Here is a 12,975-nt window from a genome sequence, read left to right as displayed (position 1 = left end):
TAAAGCCCGTCTACGGGCTTGTCTCTTCAGCGTGTATTGCGTATTGAGCCAAAAGAGGACACGGCTGCTACTTGCCCCGGGGGTGTTGTTTGGCACATCATGCAGCACTCACCAATGAACATGTGGCTCGAGATAACGTGATTTTAGCCTCGAATGCATCAAAAGCTCGTGCTGGAATTCTTCCTGGCATTATATAGATTGCGACTCGCCCTTTACCGCACACTGCGCTTTTCCCCAAAACCAGCACACATTCGCCATCATTTATCCGAGCCTCTAAGCTTTTACATTCGGGTTTTCGCTTCCCATCTACAGCCATTTCATTGTGCCTACATATAATCAGTCAAAATGTCTGTGTCACTCATATCGCATGATGCGGTCAGCCAGCAAACGAACAAAATTGTTCCTCCCTCGGTTGTGTTCGAACCATTCCATGATTTACCCAAAACAAATCAACGACTTCTTGGCGAGCCACATCCCAGCGGCACTGTGACACCATTGGCTCTGAGGCCTTCGAGTGTGAACCAAGACGGAGAAGTTCAGTTACAAGAGGTCATCAATGCTATAGAGTCTCTCCAGAGCCACAACGAACTCACCAAGAAACTCGCTCTCCACGGGGCACTTCTATTCAGAGACTTGCCTATTCATGGCGCTGAGGACTTCAGCAAGTTTGCACATGCTTTCGGATACAAACCACACGAGATCATCGGTATTGTAGTCAATAGACCACTTTTGGCGCCCAATGTTGCACCTGCAAATGAAAGCCCTAAAGAAGTGCTCATCTACAACCACAATGAGTCCCCCCAGGTTCCGCACGCTCCCGAATACGTCTTCTTCTACAATCACAAAGCACCTTCGAAGGGAGGAGAGACGCCCATTTCTTCTTCTCTTGAACTCTTTCAACGAGCCAAGAATGAAATTCCCGAGTTTATTCAGGAGCTCACTGAAAAAGGCATTCTGAGCAAGGTCACCTACAAGTTCGACAAGCAGTATGCGGGAGGTTCAACACTACGACAGGCTTTTGGAAAAGACTTCGTGGACGGCGACAGTGTGGCTACAAAGCGCGCCAAGATCGAGGAGCAGATTGCTAGATATGGGCGAGGCAAGCATACAACGTGGGAATGGATAGACGACGGTGTGGTTCTGACGCATAGGTTACCCGCGATTCGTACTCAGCCAGGCACGGGACTGCCAACGCTCTTCACCGGATTAGCAGCTTACTGGAAGAACTCTCAAGGGGGGAACGGAGCCAGGAAGGAGGTCACCAAACAGCTTTACGGCGACGGAACGCCTATTCCGGACAAGTACCTGGAGCACTTGGCGAAGATTACAGAGGAGATCCGAGTGCTCCACAAATGGCAACAAGGGGACGTTCTCGTGTTTGACAACATCATTGCCCAGCATGGCAGACAGCCTTGGGAAGGCGAACAATCCGATCGCGTGGTGCTTGCTAGTCTTTTCGATGGAGACAGCGTGCCTGGTGCATACGGTGACAGCGATTGGGCGCAGGTTGTTCAGGCATTGGATGGTTGACGATGTCTAGAATTTGGACGTTTCAAGCTTCGACATGGAAAGGCCGACAACTACTGAATCAAAAGGCTTGATCATTTTTTTGAAAGACCTTCACCTTCAGCAGAGTGCGAGTTGAGTTCTTATGATGCATCGGCACCCGGCAGATGGTTTCCGCTTACTTCATTCATCACTCATCACCCCCCTGTGATTACTGGAAGCGGAGAGCATCTCTTCCACAGGCTAGGGAAAATTGGAATACTTGAAAGCGGAAAGAGTCGCCCAAATCTCAGAGGAACCAATGAGTGCGCGAGCTCTCTCCCTTGCGGCGCCTTTCTGTATTAGTACCGCGAAGTCTCCGTTCAGATTCCTCAAGCCAACCCCTTGCTTTAGCCTCAGGAATGAGAAACTCACCACTTCTGTCCAGGCATCAGGCACCAGGTACAGAAACGTGTCGGATATCAATGCCGTCCGAATCGTCGATTGTTGTCCACTTTTAAATCATGTCTGCCACCCCTTTTCCGCCCCCAAACTTCAATCTTCCCCTCCCTCTAACGGATTGGAACTTGGCCCAGGTCCATATTTGATATCCCTGCGGCCGAGAAATCAGACTCCCCGCTGCCGAGGACTTAGGAGTAAGCTTATATGACCATCGTTATGTGGTTCAACGTGGTAAGAATTTCTGTTGACCGCCCCGAAGTGCGTTGGGTACAATTCTCTTACGACTCGTGTTGGAAATACCACTCCAAGGAATATCGGTAACAACCCAAATAATTACTCTTATGACTTCCAGGCACTCTCGATGTATACGTATCGATCTTGTGGGCTCTTTCAAGTGATGAGGCGCTCGTCGTCGTATGCCGAGTCGATCAATTATAGACGTCCAGTGTATAATGATATGGGTTGTTGGAAGTTTCCTCGGTCCAGGCAGCTACCAAGTCCAGTGACCTAACAGACAGAGTTACCCCATTAAGAGAACTGTGTCTGCTTTTTTTCAATGAATGTTCATCTCTCCGTCAACTGTCATTATCTTGCTTGGACATGAAGTCCTTAATGTGCCAACGATGCTTCTTGAGTACTTACCAGGCAAGGCATAATCTACGACGGCTGGCTCTCGGAAGGTATAATAATGAACAACAAACTAATTTCTTCACAAGAGTGTCGACCCTCCGCTGGCGCCAAGGATTTTCTGGGACTACATCGAAGGCTTTCGGTTTGACAAGGTGGACTGTATGACGGATTGAATTGTCTGTGCGTAGACAAATGGCACCGTAGTAGTTCAACAACCGATAGACTGTTCATTCTGCCGCCCGCAGGCGTGACTCGGGATTATATTTCTGTCAACCCCCGCCGACTCGTGACCGATGATGATCAACTCGAGTACTTCGAGGATAGCTTGGCTGCGGATGGATTCAAGGAGTATGGTGACAAGTTGTAAATGATTATAGAGAGGTTCTGCACATCTACCAAGCTGGTTAAGCGTCGCAAAGTTAATGGCAGTTGTGAACGACAGAGCCGGGAGAGCAACGTTGCAAACCATGGATGGAAACGGGGTATTCTCGAAATGAACGGCGGGCACAGAGTATTTATGTTCAGGCATTTACAGCCTCCCTTGTATTACGGTGATCCCTCAGGCACCCACTGTGTGAGGCGGTGGGGTCGGCTTGCAGCAAGGGGTGGACGACGTGCACTCGGGAGGTGCTACGTAGGTCAGCAGAAGATGACATGTGCCAAAATAAGCAATCCACGTGACACGATGATCTCCCACGGGTAGAGAAACATGCTTTGCAACGGCGATTGCAAACTTTAGATATTAGGAAGTGACTGGATGTATAATAGCAGGTGTCATCACTATCCAGCTTTTTCCGTGGCCTTGTTGCTTGTTAACAATCCCAAGTACATTCATGCTGGAGAAGTGATTGGGGGCTTAAATGTCCATTTAATCGTTCCAACGTTTCATGGGTATTGCAGCGACATGTTCACTCAAATCAAGCAGGATACATCAGGAGAATATTCCAAGCTCAAAAGAAATTCTGGAGGTATTAATAAGACTCATAAAGAACTCAGGGCCGAGAGGAAAAGGCTCCAACACTTAAGCCACACTTGAATAAATAATAAGACAAACTTGACGTGGTTGTACCTAAACCGGTGACTGGATTTTGCTTTTAGGTCCATGATCCCGTGGCCAATAGGACATGAGAAGAGATTTTGATTATACGAAAACTCTACTTGACAGAAGAATTGTCTTCGCCAAATTTATGCCACGACCTTGGCCTAAATATTAAATGTAGCTCTTTTAAGAATGGATGAACTTGTGTTCTCGCTTCTACGTACCAACATGAATTACTGCACTGGTTTGCTGATATCCTTGGGACATTACAATGTGGTTTATGAGCTAGATGTAATATATAAGTATGATGACTTCTTAACATGATGCTCTGTGAGATGATACTGAGGGGGTGATAAGCTGTTTACTGTGGCGAACTACCAATACCGCAACCGAAAGCAGATAATCTTCAAGTAAACATGAACAATGTGGTGAGAGCCGCCTGAATCAAGATTTTTGCCCGATCCTTGCACACATGCTGTATTAAAAGCGCTGAGAGATTAAATATGACGCTGAAAATCAGCTCTCTGTTCTTCCTGTTTTGTTCAGGCCTCCAGCTACATCACTGGCGAGCGTGTTGTCAGAAGCTACGTGAAGCTGTCGTTCCTAGATGTTTTCCTAAATTCAGAATCGCTCTTAATGCTTTTCAGACTACATTCACACTCTTGGTTTAGAAATAAGGCCCATTTGCGTATTTTATAATTGTTCAAAAAAACGGCTCTCAAGTTTGAAATTAGCTGGAACATTTGCGATTTTAGCCCCGTTCGCAAGGCTGTTGGCTAGTTCTCAATGAGCACAAGATGTAAGAAAACATACTCATAAGTTGCACTATCTACTTGCTGATGACTTGACAACTGTTCGATGCATACTTCGTGCGGCAAAACATGCCTGTCGGTGGTTTCAGCCCCTTAGGTAAGGGCAAAATGCTAGTAGGTCAATCACGAGTAGAGTTTCAATGGTCCAAGAAATGAATCTTAACCTAGCACAGCGTGGGCTGTTTCTTTCCTCTCTTACGTTTTCTCGCATGAGTTGAAGTTGAAGCATTCAAGAGAGTCATATCGTTCGGATACCATGATGAATACTTTCCGCTGACGAATCGCTCAGTACTTTTGGGTTTGGTCAATATCAGAAACAACTTATACATTTCTTTTCAGGCCCCGGTATGTCATTGCCGCGCAATACAACCACACTCAGAGTAGTGGTCTGAATGAATCATCCAGGGACCTTAAAACGAGCAAAGATTCTGAAAAAAAGATTTATGCTATACCAAGCTGTATGTGGAAGCTGGCGGCTATAAATCTCGTCCTTTGGACTCTTCCCAAAACCATTCCACCATGTTTTGTTCATTGATTTCCTCGTGCCCCTAAGTTGCTAAGCAAATCCAGCACACGTTTCGTTACTCTCCTTGGATAGCTTCTGTACTGCCATTGGTTCACCATGCATTGATTCGAGGGGTCATGAAGATAGATGATAGAAAGGGATCAGCCGATGGAGTTTGAGAGGCACAGAAAGAAATCGCGTTCGAGTCCCGCTATATTCTTGGTCACATACCGGTGACTTCATTGATTTATCAAAAGCCTCAAATTCCAAGCCATTGTCATCAAAATCAAGTTTCAAGATTTGACAAATTTGACCCCAGTCAAATTTGTCTGTGGGCATCTTTAACATGTTGGCTGGTCTCTGGTTTATAGGTGCCAAGCAATGAGCATATGCACCAAAACGTTTTGACGTGCGTGCGTCAACAAGCTCCATCGCCGATGACTGCGAACATCAAATTATGACACTTACAGCTTCTTGGAGATGAGATATGGAATCGAGCATGCATCTAGACTATTGACGGCAACAGGGGACCTTCGGCCTATCATCTATGCCTTGCATTCATTGAGACGCTGACAATGTGAATGCCATTGCATCCACAATCCTTTGTAAGAGCTGGAAACTAACAATACATACGAGCGAAAGGGGCTTTCCTGGTCCTGGAATTTTAAAGATGTCACTTGCGATACCCAGAATGCAAAATGCACTTAGCGGCCCGCATCCGGAATATGAGATTGGCTCCACGAGTGTGGGGAAGCCGGAAGTCACAAGAGCAACCAGCCTCCAGAACGCTTCGCTTATCCAAGGACATCAACAGACTTCACTCGTCTCGTAGATTTAAGTCCATTTGGGGAGAAATATCCGTAAACATTCACGTTCCCTCCCTGTCCCCATTGTTTCCGCTGGGAATAAGAAATAATGCGCCTGCGAGGGTTGATATCATGCATTTTGTCGCTGTGGGTTCCGTCACCATTTGGAACACTCAACGGGCCGAGACCATTCAACTCAAATGTATGACTCGCTAAACGGCGGTTGGTCCCAAAGGATCGGAAGATCAAGAGCCTGATGATGATAGACAGGGGCAGATATCGGTCGGTGGAGGGGAGACGCCGGGTGTGACGAAAGGAGGCGATTTAGAAAATTCCAGGTGTAAGATCTGGCCCAGGGATACCGAAAACGTGCATTGTCGTCAACGAGAAGCTCGGGAGGGCACCGGGCGGAACGCCACGGACAAGGTCCAATTTCCAAGCTTAGCCGACGGGAATGCACGCTTATTGAAATTAAGCGACGTTGGGTTTGTTGTTTCCATCTTTCGTCTGACCTATTGATTGGTCCCTTGTTGAGGCGGTCTCCCTCGTTGGATTGCGGAGAAGGTGAGACATTGGCAACTGATGAGTTCCTGACCGAGGCGATCCATTCTTGACCTCCTGGCTAAACTCAACACGAACGACTAGGGAACGAGACACGACAGCGGAAAAATGGAAGGAAAAAAAGAAGCGAGACATGGAGACCAGTCTCTGTGGCGCTGCTGTGGGAAACTCTGTGTTGGTCTCAGGTATGCAAGCTCATCTTGTCACTCAGGAAACAATGCCGTAGCAAGGGAGAGAGGCATGGGCAGAGGTGCCAGAGACATCCTATCGATGAATCTCGCCTGACATGAGGGAAGGAGAGGGAGTTTCCAGAAGCTATAAGAAAGAGAAGATTCTCCAGTATCTATTAGGTCTTTCTTTCTCTCCTCACCCTCATCATCATTACACTCCGCATCCTTAGCTCCTCACTTCCTCTCTCTTTACCTCGTTTCACTCGTTTACGACCCGAGGTCTAGTCATTCTTTACTTGCTTTCGTCACTCGTTTTAGTCATGCGTCGCACGGCTCTCGTCGCCCTCATGGGCCAGGTCGCTCTGGGACAGGTGACCCCACCGTTCCTCAACACCTCCACGACCTCCACCACGCTCAGCTCGTCCTCGACTTCGGTTTCGTCTATCGTGACGGTCTCCTCCTTCTCCACAACCATCTCTGGTTCCACCTCGTTGAGCACTCTCTTGACCACCTCAACCGGCCAGACGACAATCAGCAGCTTGACCACTTCCTCTGATGCAAGCACCACTGTGACGACCGAGGTCCCCATCACGACATCCGACGAGGTCACGACCATTGACACGACCTTCAGCTCCGATGAGCCTCCCATCACCACTGAATCGTCCGTAACGACCACGATCGACTCCTCCGCCACCACCACTGGCACCGACAGCTCCACTGGCACCGACACCGCCACTGGCACCGACAGCACCACTGGAACCGCCTCGTCGACGTCCTCGTCCGCGACGGCCTCTGCCACAGTTGCCCCCAACCCCACCAATGTTGGTGACTTCACTCTGCTCGGCTGCTTCGGCTCCACCACCGGCTTCCCTACCTTCGAACTGGTTCTGTCTGCCTCCTCCATGACCCTCGAGCTCTGCGTCGCTTCCTGCCCCGCTGGCAAGCGCTACGCCGGTCTCTTCGGCTCTGACTGCTTCTGCGGTGACATTGTCAGCGATGCCACTGCTACCCGCGTCTCTGATGACCAGTGCGACATCACCTGCCCTGGCAACTCTGCCGAGAGCTGTGGTGGCCGCAGCACCGGCGGTACCCTGAAGCGCCAGCTCATCTCTGCCGAGATCCTGTTGACCATCTACATCCGTGTTGATGGCGGTATCGATGTCACCACCACTGCCACCGTCACCACCACCTTCGTTGCCACCACCACTGCTACCGTCGACGGCACTGCTTCCACCGGCGTCACCACCATCACTACCACCTACTGCCCTGTTTGCCAGGACTGCCAGGGTCCCTTCTGCTACAAGCCCACTCCCAACCCGTGCTCCAACGGCGAGTGCTTCGGCGTTCCCTGCTACGGTGATGACTGCTACAAGAAGATCGTTGCCTACGGTGACTACTGCGGCTACGACTACCCCTGCTACGGAGATGACTGCCAGCGCCGTCTCGTCTGGATTGAAGGCACCTGGTACCCTCAGGCCTGCTCTGGATACGACTGTGGCCGCAAGATCAAGTGCGTCTCCGGACAGTGCAACTACGTCGTTGTTGGATCCGACTTCGATTCCGAGAAGATTGTCTGCTACGGCAACGTCTGCAAGGTTGAGGCCTGCTCCAGCGATGAGTGCAACAAGAAGTACGTCTGCACCGACAACACCTGCGTCTTCGAGTCTTGCCCGTACGCCGAAGCCAACAAGAAGTACGAGTACAAGGATAACAAGTACATCGAGGTCTATGGCTGCAACGGCAGCTGCCCCATTCCCCAGCCTCCCGCTCCCATCCCTTACACCCCGGCTACCCAGACCTTGCCCGCTGCCTACCCCCCGGCCACCGGCGCCCCTCCCGCTGGTTTCCCTCCTGGCGCCACCCCTCCTGCCGGTGCTCCTCCCGCTGGTGCTCCTCCCGCTGGTGCCCCTCCTGCCGGTGCCCCTCCTGCTGGTGCTCCTCCCGCTGGTGCTCCTCCCGCTGGTGCCCCTCCTGCTGGTGCTCCTCCCGCTGGTGCCCCTCCTGCCGGTGCTCCCCCGGCTGGCGCTCCTCCCGCTGGCGCTCCTCCCGCTGGAGCTCCCCCGGCTGGAACCCCTCCTGCCGGCAACCCCACCGGAACTGGCGCCGCCAGGCCTCCTGTCGTCACAGCTGGCACCAGCAAGTTCGCTGCCAGCTTCGGCGCTCTTGCCTTCAGCGTTCTTGCTGCCGCTGTCCTTCTGTAAAGGATTCGCCTGAGCATGGACTGGGATTGTTCTCTTCTCTTGACCCCTTACCGGGTCTGTTAATGGTTACCAGTGGTGGTTTGTGGTAGGAGTAGTGGTTTTCTTCGATTGTGGCCTAGCGGTTTTTGGGAGTATCTCCGGATCTCTCTGCTCGGCTATGGATGGATTTTTGACAAACGATTTGACGATATAGATAATAAAGCGTATGTTTCGCCACATAAATCACCTGGTCCTCTTATGACTGTGAATCACTTCATAACTTGCTTCCCACCATGGCTTGCAAATAACTCCAAATGACCATAAAATCTAACTTTTGGTACTACAGGCCAAAAACCGCTTGCAATTTAGAAAACTTGACCCCTCTCTTGATGATTGAACGTTGCAAAGCTGGGTCGTCTATCCCACCTTTTACAAGTTTTAGTTGCGAAACTGGAACCACAACATGGGCTAAATACTTGAATGAGGCTATACTAGGACCCCGAGGTTGATGTCTTCCATCGACTAACCTGTGGTCATGGTGGACAAAAGCACACAATCTGAGTTTCGAAGAAATAAAAAGACAAGGAAATTGAATTCAGTGCTGTGAAACTTCAAAAAAATCAAATCTACGAGGTGGTTAACTTGTTCTGATTGAGCTGCGGCGGGTGCAAATCGCTCGGTCCCCTCTGCGAGAGGCAATTTGGGTCGCCGATGCTCGCCGATGGTCGGTACCGAAATCTGGTCCACTTTCGGGAGTGTTGTCCGGGATCCACCCGGGCCCGGGCCGTGTGGCTCGAAGTGTGATTCGGTAAAGAAATGAAAACAGAACGAGACATGCCCGTTCTTCTACGGCAGGGGGTCGTTCGTATGCCGTGAGTTCATTTGACGATACTTTCATCTCAATCGGAAGTATGCAGGCAAAGATACAGCTGACAAAGATTTGTGCATCGGTCGGCGCTCCTAACATGCGCATAGCCATTTATTATCCATTTTATGTACCCGTATATATAATCCTCGAGGACATCGCAAAGTATCATGGCAAAAAGATTTGGGTCTCGGCGTCATTCTTCCGGCCAAACGTCGCATCAACCCCCTTTGCGCGTTTCAGCACGTGGGAGGTCCAGGCGGCGATGTAACGGCGTTCCAAGGTTGAGATCGGGCACAGATGTTCCGGACTCTTGAGATTACCCCCGGAGCAACCCAGCTAGGCTCGGTAGAAGGAACAGTCTGCGGCAGATGCAGGACGCCATTGGAAGGATGATGTGGGACAAAGTCGTGCTAAGAAAATCTGGCAAATGGGCTGTCAGCTGGAAGACTCGGGTGTCCATCAAGGGAGACTGGGAAACGCTGCCAATGCGGTTCCGGTTGGTTGCAGTCCAAAATGACCCCCTTCTCCGTTTCCAACGAAAGCTTGTCTCAGTGCGCGTTCCCCGTCCTTCCCCCCTCAGCTGGCCGTTCACGGTCAGCAACCAAACCGTCGTCAGGCCAAGGAACCACAACGTGGAACAGGCCACTGAACGAACCGGACGGCACCGCAACTCGGACGGTCATGCCTGCATGCCGCAAAGCCAATTCCTTCTGTACTGTCTTCCTCTTTGAATACTGCCTTGTCCTTCTGTCACATACCCGTCAGCCTGACTCTCATACCGCGCATTCCTATGAGCTAGCTGTGAGCTGAGGATTCTATGACCATGAACATGTCCTGTGCCTGAGAGTAAGCGAGCAGAGCTTTTCCGAAGACGACCATTGACCATCTGCTTCACACCAACACCACCTTACGACTGACTGACATTGACCTTTCCAGACGCGGCCGTGGCCCATGGATGAACCTTAACTTGACCAACACGTCCTCCTCCCCCGCGTCTCCAACCCGAACTACTACTGCATCTTCCCCCATCTTCCTTTTGCCACCCAACACTCACTTCCTGGCTCTTCTTTTCACTCAACTCAACAAGAACAACCCCACTTCTCTCATCCAGACTCACAGCAGCAGCAGCAGCAGCCGACAGCAGGTCTATCACCAGCGATAGACATCCGCACTCAACACCTGGATTTTCAACGGGTAGCTGAACGACGAAATCTCAATTCATCACCAGTACAGCTCGTACGCTTTATTGCCTCTCTCTGAGCATCGATTGAGGGCCGTCTTGGTCAGTTCAGGGATACGAAGGGGCACCGACGGGAGGACGCTTCAACCGGGACGAGGGCTTTTGGCCCGACTCACCCCGCCATGGCGCCAGACGCAAACAGCAACGCAGTCACATCGCAGTACCGGACCAAGGAACAGGACCAACAACAGCTGAAGAAGAAATGGAAAAACATCTGGTTGAGAGGTCTATCCGTTCGTATTCGGCCTCGCAAGGACTCGCCGCGAGCAGCAGCAGCAGCGACGACACCAGCAACCGGAGGAGAAGCGGACAGCAACGTTGAACGAGGCACCCAGACCACAACAACGCGCACACACAATGCTCGCAGCCAGAGTCGCACGCTGCGGCAATCAGAAGCGCTCGCGCACCCGAGCGAGTCAGATGCTCTCACGGATTCAGGCCCCTCGTCGACCGCTGCCACCTCTGCTTCGCACTCGCCCGCGACATCAACCACCGCTCAGACCACCACCGTCCCTTCAAGTTCGTCATCATCCTCCTCCACTTCACTCAGTGCGACTGTCGGCGCCGCTATCGGCAACTTCCCTTCGTCGTCCGCGCCGTGTCCCACCTGCGGACAGCGCCGCCATGTCGACCTCCACCGGCCGCCGACGCCGGTCAAGCCCGAGGATCGGTTCCAGTTCCGGTCCGGGGTCCCGTATGGTCCTTGGACAATCACCCATCCTCCACCGTCAGCAGCTGGACCAGCTCAAGTTCCATTCGAGCTTCCTGTTGCGCAGCAAGTCGCCTGCTGCCCCGCAGAGAATTCTGGACACCTTACTGCATTCCATCCCTTTGCTCGCCTGCCACCGGAGCTTCGCTCCAAGATCCTACGGTTTTATCTTGAACGGCCACGCATCGTAGAAATTCGGTGCATGAATGACTTGAAGAAGATCCATTTCGCGCCAAATGCGCTCGGAAACCTCGCCTCGAACATTGCATGGAGCGCGGACAACACTCTCCCGGCCCTGATGTGGGTAAATAGGGAATGTCGCGCCGAGACACGCGCATTCTACCGCGTTCAGCTGCCAATGCACCCAACCAACAAGATCGCCTGGCCCGTCATTATCAACCCAGACTTTGATACCGTCATCTTCACATTCCCCTGGAGCAGCGAGATACCACTCGACATCTTTTTGAGCGACTGTCTCGCCTTTGACCCGCTTGGCGTAGGAATCCGACACTTTGGCACCCGCGACAGGGGCGGGCCGGAGACGTGGGACCTTACGCCCGTGCCGGGATGTGCGCCGCTCGCGGAGAGCCTGGCGAACCTGGAATCATACACGGAGGCGATCCAGCTGATGGACGATCGCGCGGCGGCCCGGTTCCCGGTGTGGATGATTCACGAGGGCTATCTGACCAGCGGCATCCCGGCCAAGAACGCATTTTACCGGGACGTTCCGCGTCTTCTCCTGAGCAACGACTACGAGCCCCCGGATGCCATCAATCAACGCACGGCGCTAGAGGCGTTGCGGACGCAGCTCGGCGATTACCTGCCGAAGAACGTGGCTGAAGATTTGGTCATGCAGAGAATGTTTTACCGCAAGTATTTCCGGCACCTGCGGATGAAGTGCACTAAGACGGATCTTGCTGGGCTGGGCATGGTGAGGCAGATACCCGGCTGTGATACGGAGGAGTTCTTCCTGAGTAACGGCCGCGAGGTTGCGGGGCCGCGGAAGAAGAGGAGGTCTGTGCTCGATGTGAGGCCGAGTAGTAGCTGGCATTTTTGGGATGACGACTGAATTGATGAGTTGCGAGTGAAAAAGCCTGGAGATTGTTCTTGTGTAGAAGGGAATTCCAGAAACCCGAGGGTGGTGAGGCTATAAGAACATGTATCAAAAGTACGCTACAACCGGAACATGCGACAGAGCAAAGCTTTTAAAGGAAAGAATACCAGAAGAGAAGAGTTTATAGAATCCAAAAAGTTTTGCTGCGATGTACACAAACAGTGGCACCGGGTAGTCGAGACATGACTGAATCGGCCAAGTTGGTATGAAATTCAAAGCCTGCCTCCTGAAGCAAGCTTGGGTATAATGAGAGTTAAGGCCGCCCCGTTTTCCGCAGCACCATAACCATCAGGAGTATCTGCGCTATGGTCATTTTCGTCATGTCAGAGTACAATTGTCTTGCGTGCAGTTTTTGTCCATCCCAATCCATATCCCCCCTTCCGTGATCCGTCCC

General features: G+C 51.6%; 3 protein-coding genes across 3 annotated transcripts; all 3 read left to right on the top strand.

Annotated features, from left to right (window-relative positions):
- Positions 1 to 345: 345 nt before the first annotated feature.
- Positions 346 to 1,530, top strand: CORC01_02776 (taurine catabolism dioxygenase TauD; the record flags this gene model as incomplete). Its single annotated transcript, XM_022614426.1, has 1 exon — positions 346 to 1,530. The coding sequence occupies one exon, from the start codon at positions 346 to 348 to the stop codon at positions 1,528 to 1,530; it is 1,185 nt and encodes a 394-aa protein (XP_022479040.1).
- A 5,260-nt stretch (positions 1,531 to 6,790) lies between these two features.
- CORC01_02775 (WSC domain-containing protein) lies at positions 6,791 to 8,671 on the top strand (the record flags this gene model as incomplete). The annotated part of the gene is made up of 1 exon (XM_022614425.1): positions 6,791 to 8,671. One exon carries the CDS (start codon positions 6,791 to 6,793, stop codon positions 8,669 to 8,671), a length of 1,881 nt encoding a protein of 626 aa, XP_022479039.1.
- A 2,209-nt stretch (positions 8,672 to 10,880) lies between these two features.
- On the top strand, positions 10,881 to 12,536 carry CORC01_02774 (uncharacterized protein; the record flags this gene model as incomplete). Its single annotated transcript, XM_022614424.1, has 1 exon — positions 10,881 to 12,536. One exon carries the CDS (start codon positions 10,881 to 10,883, stop codon positions 12,534 to 12,536), a length of 1,656 nt encoding a protein of 551 aa, XP_022479038.1.
- Positions 12,537 to 12,975: the final 439 nt, after the last annotated feature.

The sequence above is a fragment of the Colletotrichum orchidophilum genome (assembly GCF_001831195.1).
Source record: "Colletotrichum orchidophilum strain IMI 309357 chromosome Unknown Scaffold_16.1, whole genome shotgun sequence".
NCBI classification, from domain to species: Eukaryota; Fungi; Ascomycota; class Sordariomycetes; order Glomerellales; family Glomerellaceae; genus Colletotrichum; species Colletotrichum orchidophilum.
This window is presented reverse-complemented; position numbering and strand designations above follow the sequence as displayed.